The sequence below is a fragment of the Leopardus geoffroyi genome, chromosome B1, assembly GCF_018350155.1.
Source record: "Leopardus geoffroyi isolate Oge1 chromosome B1, O.geoffroyi_Oge1_pat1.0, whole genome shotgun sequence".
Taxonomy (NCBI): Eukaryota; Metazoa; Chordata; class Mammalia; order Carnivora; family Felidae; genus Leopardus; species Leopardus geoffroyi.
Genome location: NC_059327.1, coordinates 163,328,382 through 163,347,869, shown reverse-complemented (window position 1 = coordinate 163,347,869; position 19,488 = coordinate 163,328,382). Strand labels below are relative to the sequence as shown.

Here is a 19,488-nt window from a genome sequence, read left to right as displayed (position 1 = left end):
CCCAACCACGCAGCCACAGCATCGGCCGCGTGCCCGCTCAGCGGGACCCCGGTCGGCACCGGCGCTGCCTTCCTCCGCGCCCGCCACTGGTTGCGCCTTCGGCTCGCGCCCACACGTTGCCCAGTCTCGGGTCCGCAGCCCCATTTTCCGCACTCCTCACGGGGCCCCACACTGGCTCCCGGCGCCCCTAGGGGCGCGGGGCGCGCTGAGCGGCGCCGGGGGCGGAGCCTCGCGGGGGCGCCCCGGGATTGGCCGCGGGAGGCAGCGGGCGGGGCGAGCCCCGGAGAAAACAGCGCGCGCGCAGCCCGGAGGCCGTCCCAGTCCCGATCTGGAGCTAGTCCGAGCAGCTGCGCGGCTGCGCTTTGGTGCCTTTATTCCGCGGACCCCTCGGGCAGGGTCCTCCCACTGGCTCCAGCGCAGCACACGCGTCCTCCCGCCCCGCAGGTGCCGCGTGGTGCAGCCCCGGCTGGAGCGGCGATGCGCCTCATTCAGAACATGTGCACCATCGCCGAGTATCCCGCCCCGGGCAGCGCCGCCGCCGCCGACTGCTGCCTGGGGGCGGCGGGCCGCCGCCTGGTCAAGATCGCGGTGGTGGGGGCCAGTGGTGTGGGCAAGACCGGTGAGTCTTCGTGCTCGGCAGTCCCGGGGGCTGGACGGGGGCGGCCCCCTAGGAGTTGCGTGTGACCGAGGCGTGGGGGAGAGGTGGGAGCTGCAGCTGACCGCCCGTCCCCTCCTCCTGATCCGCTGCCCCTCCGGAAGGACCTGAGCCAGCCTTGCCTCCAACTCCCTTCTTGGACAGATGAGGGACACGGGGATCCTGAATGGCCAGGCCACCTTCTGGGCACCACCGGCGCAACTGGGATTAGAACTTTGGGGGTTTTGAACCTCTGGCAGTGCCTGGAACTGAAAGGGAACTTAGTGAACGGAAGCCCTCCTGGAGGACTTTAAGGTTGGGAAAGACATTCGTCTCTTGGAAGGCTTAGGTGTGGCTCAGGCGGGCTCAGAGGAGGCGGGTGGGCCAAATGACCCTTCCAGCTGGACAGAGCCATAATTCATGATGCCTTCTAGCCCCTCTCCGTTGTGTCTGGAAGAAGGGTCGAGGAGCTGCAGGGTAGGAATTTCACTTGGTGGTCGCCCGGCTTGCTTTCTCTGGGAGAGCTGTTTCCCGGGCTGGGGGTGGGGTGGAGACCAATGTAACTTCTCATGCCAGAGTGAACTCTCCTTTTTCTCTTCTGCCCTGCAGCTCTGGTGGTCCGCTTCCTCACCAAACGATTCATTGGTGACTACGAAAGGAACGCAGGTGAGCAGATGCAAAATTTGGGGAGAGCCCTCTCAGCTTGCACAGTACTGCGGGGTCTCCCAGGCAGGCTCCTTCACAGTGACAGTCTGGGCGACAGGATCCTGCCACTTCCAATTTTGCTTGCCCCCTCCCGTGCTCCCCGCCCCCCCCCCATAACTGCCATCTGGCCTCATTCCATTCCAAGCCCATTCATCATTTTATCAAGTGCCTGAAAGTATTCTCCTTGGTATGTTTTAACTATAGGGACCCCAGTTGGAAGCACCCTTTGTACTCAAGAGCCTCCCCCTTCAAAACACTCCTGCAAAAGTCATAAAAAAAAAAAAAAAAAAGATGGCCAACTCCTCCCCCCACCCCTCTCCCTCTCTGTTGGCTGCCTTTCAGAGGTGACCTTTTAAAGCAAAGGCCAAAGGAAGCAGTTGTAAACCTAAAGTTCTTTTTTCTTAACAAAGAAAAAATAACTGGATGGTAGAATTTGAGGAGGAGGGCTCCCGAATAAATGAGAAGACACTATTTCAATGTCTCTGATTAAGGATGGCCACTGGGGAGGCTTAAGGGCTTTCTACCTATGCTCTGTTAGCAAATTGCTTAAATCCTTAGACCATATTTAGTACCTAAGGGGATTATTCGAACTGTGCTGCATAAACCATCCCAAGATAAGGCATTGCAGCCTTCTGCTTTGATGTAGATTTGGCTACCATCATGTCACGTTTTTATTCCAACTGGTAACGTTGGCTGTGCATTTACGAACAATATTTGCCTACCAAGCTATTGTACTTAATGATTAAATTTACATCAAAGAGTAGTGAAGTACTAAAACAAAAACAAATGCCATGCATGCTGAACAAGAAGATTTACTTCAAGGAAATACTTTAGATACGGAAGAAATTTGACAAATCAGTTTCCAAAATCCTGCAAACCTTGCCTTGGATTTAATAAAGCCACAAATCTGGGGTTAACATTGCAGTTAAAAAAAAAAATAACTGAGATGAGCTCATTAAGTAGAATAAACTATAGCTTATTTTTGTGCATTGGTTCAAGTTATATTGTCTTTTCTATTTAAAAAATCCCACCATGTTTTAAAAGTCGTACAAGAAGGAAAAACTTTTTTTTTTTTTTTTTTTTTTTTTTGCCTTTACAGGTAATCTCTATACCAGACAAGTCCAAATAGAAGGTGAAACCCTGGCTATTCAGGTTCAAGACACGCCAGGTATTCAGGTAAGAAGCTCTGAGGTTTGGGACTAAGTCAGGCTGTGGGATTGTTCAGTTCTCAGGATGCCTCATGCTAAAGAGGAGAGAAATTTGGGGGAGTCCCATCTAGGCCTTTCCATGTTGCTTGTCACTTCCGTGTTATTTGGCCGTTGGTCAGTCTTTGCCTGGCTTAATTTGGGAGATTTGGCTCAGGGGCACAGATCTTCTGTTAGGCGGATTCTGTCTGGGAGGAAAGACCAAACCACGCTTGGAATTGGCAAAGTTTCCTTGCTGTGCTTAAAAAGAGTGGTTTTTACATGTGTGTATTTGGTATTAAAAATCAAACATTTAGGTGTAGTCTGCAAATGCTTGGGGTCACTTTTATATTGTGGAAAGTTACTCTATAGACAAAAGAGCCATGCTGGTGTATGTGTGTGTTTTTTTCCCTCTTGAACTGGGCAGTTCTCCAGGTTTAAATGCTTCCAGCTCCTATCTTTACTTCCCCAGACTTACTGTCTAGCCAGTTAATTTCCCATTTTGTGCAACTACAAAGTCTCTCTGCACGGAGTTCTCTGCAGGTCAATTTTCCACTCGAGTGTGGTGAGCTGCACTGTTATTTATTCCAACCGTGTGCAGCTGGATCAACATATTGTCAAGAAAGCCGGACTGTGTGCGGATATAACTTGTTGATGGCCTGCAGCCTGGCGTTACCGTCGAGGGCGCTTTTGAACCCGCTGCCCAGCCAGGCCAGGGCTCTTTCCGGCCCTCACCGTTCGCCTTGCCGTCACCCCCTGTCTTTCAGGTCCACGAGAACAGCCTGAGCTGCAGCGAGCAGCTGAATCGGTGCATTCGCTGGGCAGATGCCGTGGTGATCGTGTTCTCCGTCACTGACTACAAGAGCTATGAACTCATCGGCCAGCTCCACCAGCACGTGCAGCAGCTACACCTGGGCGCCCGGCTGCCCGTGGTGGTCGTGGCCAACAAAGCTGACCTGCTGCACATCAAGCAGGTCGACCCTCAGCTCGGACTGCAGCTGGCCAGCGTGCTGGGCTGCTCGTTCTATGAAGTGTCGGTCAGCGAAAACTACAACGACGTCTACAACGCTTTCCACGTCCTGTGCAAGGAAGTGAGTCACAAACAGCAGCCCAGCAGCACACCAGAGAAGCGGAGAACCTCCCTCATTCCCAGGCCCAAGTCCCCCAACATGCAGGACCTGAAGAGGAGGTTCAAGCAAGCCCTCTCTGCCAAAGTGAGGACTGTCACCTCCGTCTGAAGCAGGGACACTTGGGGGGGGGGGGTTTGGTCTTCCCAGGAAGAGGGCCTGAGGTTCTTGCAGCACAGGAATGATGGGTGCTGGCAGTCATTCACGGTTCCAGCAGGAGCCGGAGCAGAGCGGCCAGGAGGGTCTGTGGGACTGCTACAGAAACTTCCGTTCTGAGCCGGGGAGGGGGGGGGACAGGATTGATGAGGCTGGAATGAGCCCACTGAGCCACTCTGAGTATGGGAAATGTGCTCCACGTCTTTTCCTTTGGAGTGGGGAGGGCGGCGTAACCGCTTTGGATTTTGTTCTTGACCTTGTAAATGACGGTCAGTTGTAGTTTCCGCAACTATATGGATGTGGTTGATGGTGGGAACGAGAGAACAGCTTAACCACTCCCAGCCTTTCCACGTTTTCTCTCTTCTTTCTTTTTTCCCTTTTCTCCCTGCCCCCCCAAGAGGAAGGGACTGCTTTTTCCTCTTACGAGTCTGATTCGCATCTCTGGAGCACTGTTCCTTACAGAATGCCTTTCTAACCTGAAGGACACCCGAGATTTCTTCTTTAAAGAACAAGGAGGAAAATACTACCCCCACCCCCAATAAAGGGTGGGGTTTATGGGCCAGATGTTATGTATATGGATGGACATCCGGAAGCTTATATGGCTTGCAGGAAGGGCTGCTTCCTCCGGACACAGGAGGAGTATGTTCAGTTGAGCATGTGTTAAATGGTTGAGAACTCAAAACTCTTCAGCCCCAGACTTTGAGTAATTGTGAGACTGTATAATTTTTTTTTTTTTTTTTTTTTTTTAGCTGTTGCATCAGGTACAGGAAAAAAAAAAAACCGTGTTCATTGATTTTGATGTGATCTGTGTAAATGGCACACAGCAATGACGTTGGGTTGTTTCCTAGGCCTGGCCGAGTGTGGCTTGAGTACGGAAAACACTGTCTTACAGCGAGTGCACGGATACAGGGGCGACCGCCAAATCCCGTACACAGACGCACTTTAAGAAGCCACTCATGCTTTGGCTTAAACTGTAATTAATTTATTTTATGTACAATAAATCTCATTTTAAAAGCGTAGACCTCTGGCTTGGTCTCCATTGAAATGTTCACTTTCTGTCCTTCAGACAGAGTGTCCCTCAGTGACTTGTCCTTACTGGGCACTTTGAGTGAGGCGTTACGGCCTCCTAGGGTTACCTCTTGGTTTCACAGCCAACCGACGAGATGCCTTCTCTTCACCCCCTTTTACAGAGGAGGAAACAGGCTTACAGACCAGCCAACCAACTTGTCAAAGGCCCCACCTTTGGGTGCGCTGGAACTGTATTTTGCCGCTTTCTAGCCAAGAGTAGCGTGTCTCCTATTCATTTCCTTCACAACCCTCCAGGTAAAGCGAAGACAAGCGTCCAGCTCTGTGTCTTAGGCTGTTAGGACAGGTCGGCGAGGCCTCGAAGATAACACACTTCTGTACAAGATAACGGCTTCTCTCTAGACACGTGGCTTATTTGGCAAACTCCTTGGGGTATGGTGCTTTCAAAAAGTGTGCTTTGTTCCCATTGTAGAAGCTCGGAGCTGTTGATCTGGGGCCGGTCGGGAGCCCTTCCTGCGTCTGCTGCTGCCACAAACGTAGGTGCCGAAACCGCCGGGCTTCTCTCCCCTGCTTCCATCTGGGACTGGGAGACCTTTCATGCAGGCCACGTTGAGTTGCCATCTTTACGGGCCCGTAACAACACCTCTGAGGAGGGCCTTCACGTACATGACCTCACTGAATCCTCAGGGTACCCCTGTGAGGAGGGAGGGGAGGAAATACCACCACTTACAGGTGAGGAAAACAGGCTCTGAGTTTTGAGCGATGTCCGCAAGGTGGCACAAAGGACGGGAGTCAACGTCTTCTGAATGTATGCCATGTTCTTATTTCTTCATAATGTTTCATGCACAGGGCACTGCTTGGCCATGGGACCAAGGCAAGCAGTCAAAATGGCCGGCTGTTGAGGGCCTACTGCGTTATGATACCAGACTTCCAAATCTCTTTTCCCACAGGGTAGATCTCCTGCCTGCTCTTGACAGGGCTTCTGATGACACCCCAAACCTGCCTGATAGGGAGGGCAGTTGTCCACACTTACCCATAACCTAACCTCTGAGAAGGTGATGGGTGTGGGGGGGCAGGGCGAGGAATGGTATTCGCGTGAGAGTCTAAAAACGCCTCAGTTCAAAGGCACTGACGATCATCTCCAGGGGCTTTCTGCTTGCTTTTGGTTTCATTCGTTTTCTGTGGTTCTATTAACAATGTCCAGTGACCAAGAGGTTAAACTTTATATACCTAGCAGAGGTCCTCTACCCATGTTCTGGAATTAACGAAGACACAAAGTTTTCCTGGGGGCTTTATCTGGGAAAGGTGCTGAGTAGCGCTGCCCCGCCATCCATTTACAGGCACACCGTTTCCTTCCCCACCCCCGTCCATCTGCTCTCCGAGCCTGCAGACGTCTGGGCCGTCCTCTCCTCCCTGTGAGCTTCACGTCCTGACCTCCTGGCACTTCATGGTTGCCCCTCACTTTCCCACTATGCTGGACTCCGTCGCTCTTTACCTCGGAAGTTAGGGTGGGAAGGGGGTCTCAGAGCTGCCCTCCATCCAGGGGGATGAAGTGTCTGTGAGAGAGACCCTGCTGGGAAACCTCCCAGGCCCCAGTTCTGTGCAGCGTCTCAGGCTAACTTAAATATTTATAGTTCTGGAAGGAACACACCATATTTTCTCCTCACGAATTTAGCTTCATGTTTCATTACCTTTGCGCATCTCTTTCATTATTAGTGTTTCTTAATCCCTCTGTGTTGGTGTTAACATTTCTGAACTGCAACCATATGGCACTGAGAAACCGCGTCTCCCACCTAGGACGGGGACGCCTCCTTGGCCACCAGGGGAAGGAAAGGGAGGGATCGGTGGTGGTGGGGGGGTGATGGAGAAAGGAAGGGAATTAAAGTTCATTGAGCATTTGTAATGTGCCCGATTATAAATGCTCTCCTTTCATCTTTTGAAGAGTCCTCTGAGGAAGGTAATACTAGCACTCCCATCTTAAAGATGGGGAAACTGAGGCTCAGGGTACATCACCTGCTTGGGCCACGCAAGTAGTAACAGTGAATGTTTCTGTTTATTGAAACCTGTGTCAGGCTGTAGCGGGTATCGGAAATAATGTTCCCCACAGACGACTTTTAGTCCCTTCTACAGGTAGGCGGAAGGGAGGCGCTGAAGAATGAAGGAGCTGGTCCAGCTCCTAAGGAGCGGATTCAGGACTCCCCCGCCCCCCACGCCCGTCTGGAGCCACAGCCCAGCCCCTGGGCAGCCGGCCCCAGCTTCCCCGCTCCCCTCCTCCAAGCAAAGTGCCCCCCCCCCCCCCCCCCGTGCTCTCCTCTTCTTTGGCGGACCCTGGTCCTCCCTGCCCGGGCCCACTTTCCTCCATCCCCCTGTGGCAGCCTTGGGTTTGGGGCTCCTCCCCGGCCCCAGGCCCCCTGGCTGGCCACATCTGCTGTGGCCATCAGCCTGGCTCACTGGCCTCCAGTCCCAGCTCGGTAATAAAGACGCAGGCAGGGGCTGGGGGGTGGGGGGACAGCACCGCCCACAGCCCGTCAGCCTCACGACCGCCCGGATCCGGGCCTGTCTTGCTGTCTGGCTTTCCAGTTTCCTCCCCGCCGCAAATCAAAACCATTCGGAGCGCTCTGCGGCCCGCCGGCTGCGTGGTGTGCCGGGTGGGAGAACCTTCCTGCCTTCCCCGGAGCTCCTGCCAGCCCCCAGCCTGCTTGGAAGGTGGGCGTGCCCACGGGGCGCCCCTCGTTCTGGAGACACGGGCCACTTGGACATTCGTTTTACACCCCGAGGGAGAAAACAAAGGCGTTTTCCGAAAAGGCTTGTGGGCAGATCCCTCACAGGAGAGCAGTTGGGTAACTCTTGGTCCTGCCCCTGCAGGGGTGGGGCGTGGGGATTGCCCTGCAGAGTCTCTGCCGGTAAGTTAACGCAGGCCCTCAGGGGATGGCCAAGACCGAATCATAGGGCTTTATTTATTACAGTAACTACACTAGGAGACCTGATGTTTTCTGCACTCCCTTTAGAAGTTTCCGGGAAGTTCTTACCGTGTCCTCCTCACTTCCCTAACTTGGTGTGAAGAGAACAGGCTTAGGGTTGTTACTGATTGTGGCAAGATCCCAGCCACCCCCTCTCCCTTCTCAAATACCCTCCATCATCTGGTTTTGTCTTTTTTTTTTTTTTCAAAAATTTTTTTCAATGTTTATTTATTTTTGGGACAGAGAGAGACAGAGCATGAACGGGGGAGGGGCAGAGAGAGAGGGAGACACAGAATCAGAAACAGGCTCCAGGCTCTGAGCCATCAGCCCAGAGCCCGACGCGGGGCTCGAACTCACAGACCGCGAGATCGTGACCTGAGCTGAAGTCGGACGCTTAACCGACTGAGCCACCCAGGCGCCCCTGGTTTTGTCTTTTAACATTCCTTTTGAGAGAGAGACCGAGGAGTTCTTTAATGTTTCTTAAGGAGGGATGGCAGACATTTATAATACTGGATTATTTGTTACTGAAATTCTGGTTCTGCTAACCAAGGTAAAATAAACAAGAGTGGTCTTGAGGGGAGCTTGACGGAATTCTTTGTTACTGGGATAACACTGGAATGGAAGGGGCCCTGGTGTAAACAGAGCCATTTCCATAGCCCTGGCCCTCTGGGGACAACCTTTGGTGGACACGGCCCCCGGGGTGCTTCCAAACGCTCGGCGAGCCCGCGCTGTTTGCCGCAAAGCAGACTCCAGACGGAAGGTTCACCACGGCAGAAGTCAATTGCTGCACAGTATTTACACCTCTATCAACTGTGTTTGGAGAGAGTGGCCTGTGAGGTCCTTGGCAGAAGGGCCGCATCTGTGTGTGCTCGTTTTGTCTCTGCCAGCCAGAGTTCAGGTGGCAACACTCAGACCCAGGCCCGAGAGAGAAGAAACCAGCACGACAGCCCGGCCGTCTTGTAAGCCACCTTCAGGCAGCCCAGATCCCTTTAGAATTGGCACATTGGCATGTGGTTGAATCGGGTGTCAGCCTCAAGGAGGTCAAGCTCAGAATCCACCCAGACTTCGGGGCTAATGTTCATTCGTGATGGAGAAGCTGCTGTCGGAGACAACATGAGGCCCTGAATGAACCGTCATTAGACATTTACCACCAATAATGGGGATTCCTACAGGCTCTTGGCCAGCTTTGCCATGTGCCATGTCCTAAGTGCTTCACACGGATTTATTATTTTACTTCTCACGCCAACCTGATGAGGTCGGCCCTATGATCCGATTCCACGGTCCGCTGAGAACCAAAGAAGTGAACTGCAGCGTGGAAGAGGTGGGATTGGAACCCAGGCCATCGGCGCCCGGCCTCTGGGCTCTCCTGTCTTGGAAATCTGTGGCACCAACGCGTTCTTCCTCCTCTATTTCCTCATCTCGTGGCTCCCAGCAATGCCTCTGAACTTTCTCTTCGTTTGACATTATTCTCCTGTTGAGACTTTATCATGTTGCGAGGAGACCTCTTTGCTGTCCTCGCTGGTAAAGGCCCAGTCCTTGCCATCACGTGCTAGCTGCTGTGTCGGGGCTGGCTTCCGTCCACAGCAGCTTCTCTCGTGAGGTAGGTACCTTCCGTGAGCATGCGTAATTTCCAGATGGAGGCACTGAGGCTCCGCGAGGCCCACAACCGCTGTTTGTGAGCACAGATGAGACCGAACCCAGGGAAGACTTTGGAACTCTGTTCACCGACCTTCACAGGAGGTCAAGAACACAATCCCTTTCTCCCTTGTCCTCTCCCACTCCCCGGCAGTGAGCACAAGAAGAAGGCAACACCAGGGAGGTTTTAGGAGGTTCTAACAAGGGGGCCGACGTGCCATTTCCTGAGTCCCTTCTTTTTCCTTATCTGACGAAGGCCCTTTGCAGGATTTGTACCAAGTCTCCATTAGGTTCCTGCTTTTTTAATGCAAGGGACACGGTTCTGTCCTGTGTCTCCTACCTTCTTATTCAAACCAAATTCCGGCCACCATGAACTTCCTCTTTTCTCCAAAGCCTCCCGCTACCTGATTGCCTGTCTCGCTCAGTTCCTCCAACCAGTGACCACAGAGATGGAAAAAAGATGGTGATAAACCTAACTTGTGACATTCCCCACACACAGAGACTGCCTTTGACCATATTTAATATAGTACTGAGGGCATCTGGGGGGCATGGTAAATGCTAACGGACAACATTTACAATCAGGAACGCCCTTCTTTTGTTAATTCCAGACTAGCAGCTTTTGAACATTCTTTTTTTAGAGACAAAATTAACTTGTAAGAATACATTAAAGCCTCAAAAGTAGTACACAACTACACGTTTGCCGTGAAGAAAATGCGAACCACACAGAAGTCTACCAAGAGTGAGACTCCCCCTTTTCTTAGCCCTCCCACCCAGACTCCTTCCCAGAGGTAACTACTTGTTAGCAGTTTGGTTTTTGGATTTCCAGAAAGTTTCCTTTGCATACGGACATATGGCTTACCACTTAACCTGGAGCAGATGCTCACACAGGGCGGGGGCACCGGGAGAAGGCCCAGCTGCTGGTTCTGTGAGAGCCACAGAGTCAGGGGGCACGGCTGGCTCCTTCAGGAGCATGGCCCGGAACCTAGCGGGGTGCCCGGGACGTGCCTCTCAGTATTTGGAAATGAATGAATGAATGGCCGAACAGATGAATGAATGTACATCGAGACAGAGAACAGGGCACACGATTTTTTAATTTTAGAAAATAGCGATGTCTGCTTTGATGATCATTTCTTTTGGGCTTGCCATCTGCTTCCTTATTCAAGTTCAGACTTCTGGGTTAGGGGAATGAAAGAAGCATCTGGGGTCTCCGTATTTCAGCACCATGAAAGAACCGGTTTCAGGTGGAAAACACACTTGGATCACAAACAAACAAACAAACAAACAAAAAACCACCCCCCAAAACATCGGTGTCTATAAAAACTTTGCTTTGATTGCATCTCAGAATGATTTCCAACTTCACAGTTTTTTTCCTAAAATAACATTATTTTATAGAGAACTAGAATCAGAGGCACGTGAGGGTTTTGATCTACATTTGACTTCCTCTACGTGTTCCGCCCTCTCTCGAACTGTTTGTCAGCTTTCCCTCTTTATTACAAACATCTTTTGGAGATGCCAGAAAGGTCCGTGAACCACACACCTGCGAGTGGGTGGATTAAGCAGTTGCTTTTTGCCAGAGTTCTTAAACAGTTTCACTGGGTTTTTCTGATATGACCAGAAGGGAAAGTTAGGCAAACAGAAAAGAGAGCTCTCTATTTCGACAGCAACACTACTGAATACAAGTCCCAGGGGATGGGGTTCTAGTCTCGACTCCCTGGACCAGGTGATCTTTATGGGGCCTTCCTTTGGGAGGGGAGGACACCTTTTACAGGCAGGGACAGGCCTCCAGTCAGCCTGTCTCCCACCTCTGTTCCGAGTAGACATGTGGGCCGGCCTGGTGAGCACGCCGGGAGGGCGCCGGACTTCGTGACCACCAGCCCGGTCCTAACTGCTGCCCGCCCCTCCCTTCCTCGCCTCTTCAGCAAGGTCTCAGATCCCATTTGCAGTGTCCCCTCCCCAGTTACGTAATCTTAAGGAAAACCAAACTTTTTTCACACTCCTGATGTGAAGCATGTCTAATTTCTTGAGCAACTGCAGATCAAATGGCTTGTAATCTACCAACACTCGCCAACAGGCGTTTATTTAGAAACAGTGAGCTTGCGGCTGGAATCAGGAAGATTCCAGGATCACAGAATCCAGGATCACAGGAATCAGGACCACAAAGAGAGGGTTGAGGAGAAACGGGGATTATGTCAAACGTGGCCAGCTGAAAGACAGTTTGATACCTTTAGAAAAATGAAAGTAATTTTTTTTTTTAAGTTGTTGGGAATCCGAGCAAAGTACTTCACCGCATGGTTGCCAAGACCCTTCAGGCAGAATTCTGTCACAGCCACCGCTAGCAAGGGGACACCGGTTTGGGAGGCGTATCTTGAACGGTGACAGGATAACGGTATCGGTATTTCCAGCTCAGGTAAGTCTCATCCTTGCAGATGCTCAGAAGCCAAGGTCTGGATGCAGCCGGTCAGTCGCAAATAACAGCTCAGGAATGTTAAATGGCTTCAGGAGTCGCGTGGACAGCACGATAACCTATCAGCAGGAGGGGACAAACACACCACAGACAATTAGGGATACCAATCCCAGGTTATCGGATGACAAGAAATAAAATGCAGTGTGTTTCCATGGGGAAAGGCACGGAGGGGAATACCGTGGCGATAAGGCAGAAGGCGGCCGCTTGAACGCCACTAGAGTCCTGGGCGGAAGGAAGGGTGCACAGCCTGGGAAGAGATGGCCCGTGGGACAGCGGGGCTGTGTTTATTGAGCCTTTGACCGCTTGGCACCGAGAGTGGCCGTGCCCAGCCGCCGCCGCCTTACTGCTGAACTGAATCCAGTCATACCGTAGCTTTGTGATCCAGTAATTTGACCTCAATATAGAAGTTTCTCTCTTCTCCAGGAAGCCTTTGCTCCTTCAGGGCCCCCGAGAAGGCACACCCAAGAGGTGGATGTCCTTGTGGGTGCTAATGATGGTGACTCTGTTCATTTCCTAGTACCCCAAACTGGGTGGTTTAAATAACTGAAATTTATTGTCTCATAGTTCTGAATGCCAGAAGTCCAAGATCAAGGTGTTGGCAAGGTTAGTTCCTCCCAAGGGTTGTGAGGGAAAATCAGTTCATGCTCCCCTCTCAGCTTCCTTGTGTCTTCACCCCATCCTCTATCTATGCATGTCTGTCTCTCTGTCCAAATTTCCCCTTTTTATAAAGACACTGTCATATTGGATTAGAGCTCACCCTAATGACCTCATCTCAATCTGATCACCTGCAAAGACCTATTTCCAATAAGGTCACCCTCACAGTGTTCGGACTTCAATATCTTTTGGGAGGGGGACACGATTCAACCCATAACAATGATGGAATAATGATGCTAGCAGCTAATGTTTATCGGGTCTTATGACATGCCAGGCACTCAGGATGATCTCATTTGATATCCGTTTCATCTTCCTCACAATCTTATGAAACAGGGGTAGTATTCCTATTTTGCAGATAAGGAAAATAAAGTACAGAGAGGTTCAATCACTTGTCCAAGGACAGACAGGAGATAGCTGAGTGAGGATTCCAACCCAGGCAGGGCCCAAGTGCCTATCTGGTCACTTCTGTCCTGTCAAGGGGTCTGGGCCAGGCCACTTTACTCCCCTTTTTCTGGCCTGTCGCTGTGGTGACCCTTCCTGCTTCCTTCATTCTGGACCTTTCCTCCGGGGTGGCTTTCTCTCTGTAGCACCGGAACGACTTGTTCCCCAGGGCTGAGCTGGCTCCGTGATGCGCCGTGTAAGGGCTGGTGAGGTTTGCACAGGCGACTAGGTGAGGAGGTGACTGTGACATGGGGAGGGAGGCTAGAGCTGGAATCCCATCGCCCAGCGCCTGAGCAAAGGGGACTGCCAGGCTGGCGGCGGGACGGGGCTTCGCCCAGCCACCTGCCACCGGTCACGTGCCTTTCGGTGCCACACATCCCACCATCTCCCCTCCTGCCGCCCAAAACTGTTCCGGGTGCACCTAAACCAAGGACTTAACCAATTGCCAGCTCACTGGTCAAGAACGGAGCCCGTACCCCAGTGTGGAAGAAAGGCAGACGGGGCCCAAGTTAGGGGAGGAAGGAGAGAAGAAAGCATTTTGTCATTTTCTTCTTCGTCTTCTTGTTAAAGAAGTGGGGATTATTAACAAGTTTTCTGTTTAAAGCAACAATTAGCCTTTGAAAGCTGCTGTTTTACTTTTGCTCGAAAGGGAACGGTCTGAAACAATACATGGCTCACGTCAGCCAAGGTATATTTCGGGCGGGGGAGAAAAATACACTGAAATCTGTGCTCACACTTGTCCCTGAAAGCCAGGTGATGAGAGTTTGTGAGCAGCAAGTGAATAGTAGCATCCCCTGTCGTCTGCACGCGTGGTGTAGACGCCATTTCAACACGTGGCTCTGGCGAGGGTCTCCACTGACTCCTCGGCGTCTTCCACGCCGAGCCATTAGGTGGCGAAGAATGCTGGGTCCCAGGCCCGCCCACTCCCCAGACCCCCGCTGAGTCCGGCTCCGCTGCTGCTTGGCTCTATGCCCCAGGGAAAGTCACTTCACTTGGAGCCTCACACTCCGTGTCCCGGGAGGAAAACAACAGCCCTGAGCTGGCAGCGTCGTGGCAAGGATTACATAAAGTCAAGTGCGTAGGACACAGGGGGTGCCCAGCAGTTGTGAGCTGCTCTTTTATTGTGGTTTTGTGACTGGGTCATAGGTCTCCTTTTGAATGTTATAAAAGCTAAGAACGCTCTAGAAAAATACGTGTCTGTTTACACACACGAGATTCTGAATATAGTTTTAGGTGAGGTTTGTGTACAACTAGGGTTCATAGACCGCAAGGTAAGAAACCCTTCTTCAGACATTTTTAAGAGTGTGTGCACGGAAACCAAAGTGCTTTGCATGCTCTCTAGGGGTCGACTCTTGTGAGGCAGTAGAGGCCGGTGTGGCCAATGGGCCAAAGGCCCCTCTCCTGCCCTCATGACTTGCCGGTTCCCCCCACCACTGCCGGCCCCCGTGGTCCTTCCTGAGCCAAAATGGCAGGCAAGGGTAAGGGCTAGCAGGAGTCTCCCAGGATGCTTAAGTCTTGCTGGCAGGAATGAGGAACTTGGGAGAAAAAAGGCTATAGACTCCACTGATGTCGACACTTCTAGAGCAGTGAGAACCAGGCCGAAAGAATCCATCCCTCAGATCGGGTGCTGGGCCTCCAGCCACGGCTGACAGAGACGGGGGTGGGGGGTGGGGTGGGGGTTCCCTGACCTCCACTGAGCTGGAACCAAAGACCAGGCCTCTGATATCTAAACAGGCAAGTATTTAGCATGAGGGCTGAACCAGAGGGTGTCTGGGACATGTTTCGTGGAGGGCTGAAAAGAAACATACGGAAAACCAAATCTGTGTGTGAAGTGAGCTAGGGGGTCTCTGAGAAGAGGAGAAAGCTGAGACCAAGGACCCTTGCCGGATGGTACAGTGGTTAAGAGCACAGGCTTAGGAGTGCCTAATCTGACTTGGAACCTAGCTGGGCCCCTTGCTGGAGGAATGACTCTGGAGACGTTGCTTAATCACTCTGAGCCTCAATTTCCTCATCGGCAAAGTGGGAATGACACCCCTCCCCCAACAGGATAATTACGCAGATCGCACGTGAACATATACATAAAATATTTAGCACAGCTGACAGATTCTAGAGGGGCTTAAAATGGTCCCCGCTATTATCGTTTTCATTATCATCACCATCCGGGCTATTCTCGTCCTCTGCCGCACTCCCTTCCTCCAGCTCACAGCAGTCCCCGGGGCCAGTGCCGGGGAGAAGAGGTGCCAAAGCCATCTTACCCAAGTGTAAATCTGACCGTATTACTCATCGGCTTAAAATCCTGACTGCCTCCTCCCTGTCCTCTGATAAACCCAACCCTCCTAGAGAGCATCCCGGGACTGTAGAATCCGATGGCTGCTCAGCACTCCAGATGTCAACCCCTCCCTGCCACAGCACCCCCCCCCCCCCCCCCCCGCAAGAGTTTTACGTTGCGGCCACCCTCCACTATTCGCAGTTTCGCCAGTGGAACTTTGGGAATGCTTTCCTACCCTACTCTTTGCCTGAAGACCTCGCAGTCCTTCATCGATCTATTTGTGCATCACCACCTCCAGGAAGCCTTCCAAGCCCACCCCTCCCCAAAGACGGAGTGTGTTCCCAATGGCTGTTGGTTTCACACCATATTCCTTGTTGCCTTAGCCTAGTCTTTCCGCTGTGTCTGAACACGGTGCCGAAAACATAGCAGGTCCTTGATAGAGTGACTTAGCGAATGATTACATGAACGAACAAAGACGGTCGGACAAGGAAGGAGGCAGTGAGTTTGGTGAGGGTCGGCAGGAATCTTTTCACGCTGGGAGGCGTTAGTAAAAGCTCAAATAGCTCCGGGAAAATTGTTCCAGATCAGTTCAACTATTTGTCTAAAGCTCTCACTGGGAAGCCAAGCAGGACTGCATGGCTAACACGACATTTATACTGTAACGGTTGATGGTCCTTAAGCATTTTCACATCTCAGCGATCTTTCGGTCTCCAGACTCATCAGAGCACTGTTAGAGGTTTTTAGTCTAAGGCATTTCTGCATTACTTGATTAAAATAGTTCTAAACGTTCTAAAGAATTAGCCGAATGGGGGACAAAAAGGCAGTCAAAAATGAGAAAGAGAATCCTTAAGAGAGCCCGAAATCGGCCTGTTAGACATAAAATTAAAATTGTATAAACTACCATCAGATGTGTGGTATCAGGCAGACTAAGCACGAGAGAATTCCTTTAAGAGAACTAGTTTTCTCCCAGGCAGCCGAGCGCCCTGATGAGGATTTCATCCATGAGATTGGGGGGGGGGGTGACACCAGGGCCCCCAGAGCCTCCGAGCAAGCCCTAGAGCCCTTTGCACTCCAGCGGGAAGAGGAGGGTTCAGTCTCTGTTCTCAGATGGGCTGGGGCTCCCGCAGGCGCAGGCCAGCCTGCGACACTGACCCAGCCCTCTGGCTTTCTTTCCATTTTCCACTCCTGCAGGCCACCACTATAATTTGTAGGTGCCAGCATCTTCCTGTTCTATTTCTGCTGAACACGGAGGAAGCGGGGCAGTCCGGGATTTAGATTCCACATCCAGCTGATTTTTCACACTGTGCATTGAAAGAAGCAGGGGATAACAATGGTTATTCTCCTTTTTTCTTTTAAACTTGGGAGACTCTGAGGTGGCTGGGTGGCTCAGTCGGCTAAGCGTCTGACTTCGGCTCAGGTCACGATTTCGTAGTTCGTGGGTTTAAGCCCTGTGTCGGTCTCTGGGCTGACGGCTCGGAGCCTGGAGCCTGCCTCGGATTCCGTGTTTCCCCCTCTCTCTGCCCCTCCCCAGCACACACTCTGTCTCTGTCTCTCTCTCAAAAATAAATAAACATTAAACTAAAAAAAAAAAAAAAAAAGATAAACTTAAAATCCCACGGATGTTTTCCTCACAGTAAGAAGCTTCAGAATAAAATATATCTAAACTGAAAAGAGAAAAAAAAAAAAAAAAGGGAGGTCACAGGACTCCTCTCCTTGGGGCTTTCAATCGAGTTTAGTATAACCTGGAGCGAGGTTTTTAGAGCCAAGATTTAGGTATCCTGAACCCTGAAGTTATGCAAAACCCTGTGTGTAGGAGCATATTTCTCAGCCTCCTTTTTGTCCTAGCACATTCTCACTAAATACTCAGCTCCAGAAATGGAGAACCGCTAGAAAGCGTGCGTGGGGGGCAACGTGCACTGCCTATGAAAAGCAGGGGACGGAGGGGCTGACCTGCCCACACGGCCTTCCTCTGTCTCCTGAGCTGGCCTTTCCCTGTGTTTTCTGGAAGGGTCCTTCGCTGTTATTTTCCTCCCATAATCTCAGGCTTCTGCAGGCCTCTTGGCCACCATCCAACCAGAGTTTCGCCTGCAGAGCCGTCTGGGCACGGGGCCCCACACCAGGCGGCGAACGAGACAGAGGCCGGTGCCAGGCGCGCGCACTCCAGAGCGAGGGGAAGCCTACCAAGCTTCCCACCTCCCGGCGGTGGCTGCTCGGGGTGGGCGTGAGGTGGGGGGAGTTGACTCTTGGATCCCTCTTTTATTCGTAGTCGGAGCAGAGGGCCTCTGCAGCGGCCCAATTTTCTCCTCGGCACGTTGTCCAACAACCACGGGCAGGGAGTGGAGTTTTAGAGTGTGACAACAGTCCCGTAAGACTAGCAGGTGGCAGGTGTGGTTTCTGGATTCCTTGTTTCACGCTCCCCTTGTCACTGTTTGTGGAAGAGAATTCATTTCTAGATGTGCCTTGAATGGGTTGTGTTTCCTTTGAAGAGCTGGTCGCTGAATGCCTTTCAAACCTCAGCCCACGGGCCTTCTCCTCCATAAGGAGCTGTGCCAGATGAAGGAACCACCCCTCACCCCTACTTATTCCCACCACAGCACCTGTCTTCTCAGTACACTTATCTGTGGCTGGAGTTTTCATGTTTGACATCAGTCATTCGTTATTAGAACGTAAGTTCCATGAGAGCAGGCACAAGTCTGGCTTGCTCCCTGCTCTATTTTTAGCACAAGAACAGTGCTTGGCACAACAGCAGCCATTCAACAAATGTTCACGGGATAATCAACTAATCCCACTTAGTAGATGTGATTTCAGAGTCCTGCACTTGAGTCCCAAGAGCACCCATGTAGATATAGAGAAGGTATGGATTAACAGCTGCTGGTACCAAAGTCAGGCTGGTTTTAGTTGTCCGTAATCTCAGAATGAATTGACAGGTTGGTGAATTCTCCAGAAGAGCTACTTTTGTCTCATACTACAATACTGTACGTGAAGTTTCTAGCGTTCAAGATTCAACATTGAATGAATAATCATGACACTCAGCAATCCTGACCCTGTTTGCGGTGCTGGGAATAAATAGTAAGAAAAGCCCAAAGTCCTGACGCTGGAGGGGAGCAAGCAGGCCGAAGAGTGGTAGGAAAAGACCCGAAGGGAGGCAGTCCACTCTTGTGAGGCGGTAGAGGCCTGTGTGGCCAATGGGCCAAAGGCCCCTCGCCTGCCCTCATGACTTGCCGGTTCCCTGCACCACTGCCGGCCCCCGTGGTCCTTCCAGAGCCAAAACGGCAGGCAAGGGTAAGGGCTAGCAGGAGTCTCCCAGGATGCTTAAGTCTTGCTGGCAGGACTGAGGAACGTGGAGAGAAAAGGCTATAGGCTCAGTTGATGTCGGTATATCTAGAACAGTGACAACCGAGCCAAAAGAATCCATCCTGCAGACTGCGTGCTGGGCCTTGTAGGCTGTGGTGGGGACAGGGAGGAGGCGGCCCCATCTGTCTCTGCACTGGCCAGTCCACACTGAGGCATGGCTCTCCGTTCCAACCGAGTGCGAGAAGGAGAGACGGAGTGGGGCTGAGGAGAGCCACCACAACCGTCAGGGCACCCCCAGATGAGTATCGTGGGACCGAAAAGCCTCGGTTTGGAGAAGAGCAGAGCCAGGGGAGACCATGTGGAAGAGGGACGAGCCTGATTTGCCTGTAAATTCTGCGGGGCCCAGGAGCTAGAACCAGCGCTAGTGAGTGAGGCTCTAGAAGGCAGATTTGGATGCATCCAGGGGAGACAGTAAGGGCCGCCGAGACTCAGGCAGGCTGCAGGGGGAGGGGGCACACCCTCATCTCTGGAGATGTTCAAGTGTAGGCTGGATGGGAAAGACAGAATATAAGTGTCAGATAGGCGGGGCGCCTGGGTGGCTCAGTCGGTTAAGCGGCCGACTTCGGCTCAGGTCATGATCTTGCGGTCCGTGAGTTCGAGCCCCGCGTCGGGTCGGGCTCTGTGCTGACGGCTCAGAGCCTGGAGCCTGCTTCGGATTCTGTGTCTCCCTCTCTCTCTGACCCTCCCCCGTTCATGCTCTGCCTCTCTCTGTCTCAAAAATAAATAAACGTTAAAAAAAAAAAAAAAAGCGTCCGGTATATTATCGCTGCTTACGTCGACAGTCAAGCCAAGTTAGTTTCTTGGCTGAGGGTTTGTTGGGGACATAGATTCGGTAGAACCTGTTCCTTTCAATCCGTTCGCCTGTTTCTCCAGCAGACG

The 19,488-nt window shown here is 51.9% G+C and overlaps 2 protein-coding genes across 3 annotated transcripts in view; one reads left to right on the top strand and one right to left on the bottom strand.

Moving 5' to 3' along the window:
- The first annotated feature begins 297 nt into the window (after positions 1 to 297).
- Positions 298 to 4,825, top strand: RASL11B (RAS like family 11 member B). Its single transcript, XM_045474078.1, has 4 exons — positions 298 to 619; positions 1,244 to 1,300; positions 2,439 to 2,515; positions 3,291 to 4,825. Exons 1-4 carry the CDS (start codon positions 478 to 480, stop codon positions 3,759 to 3,761), a joined length of 747 nt encoding a protein of 248 aa, XP_045330034.1. The 5' UTR covers positions 298 to 477; the 3' UTR covers positions 3,762 to 4,825.
- A 5,675-nt stretch (positions 4,826 to 10,500) lies between these two features.
- SCFD2 (sec1 family domain containing 2) overlaps positions 10,501 to 19,488 on the bottom strand; it is a 411,701-nt gene continuing 402,713 nt past the window's right edge. For both annotated transcript variants that reach the window (XM_045474074.1, XM_045474075.1), the window contains one exon: positions 10,501 to 11,950. In XM_045474074.1, coding sequence (XP_045330030.1) covers positions 11,858 to 11,950 — 93 coding nt within the window. In that variant the 3' untranslated portion in view covers positions 10,501 to 11,857. The remainder of the gene's footprint in view (positions 11,951 to 19,488) is intronic.

What these genes read in the sequence shown, in the direction of transcription:
- RASL11B (XM_045474078.1), top strand. Translation starts at nt 478, where the DNA reads ATGCGCCTCATTCAGAACATGTGCACCATCGCCGAGTATCCCGCCCCG. An exon ending in CAGTGGTGTGGGCAAGACCG is followed by an intron (nt 620 to 1,243) that starts GTGAGTCTTCGT and finishes TCTGCCCTGCAG; the next exon opens with CTCTGGTGGTCCGCTTCCTC. An exon ending in TGACTACGAAAGGAACGCAG is followed by an intron (nt 1,301 to 2,438) that starts GTGAGCAGATGC and finishes TTGCCTTTACAG; the next exon opens with GTAATCTCTATACCAGACAA.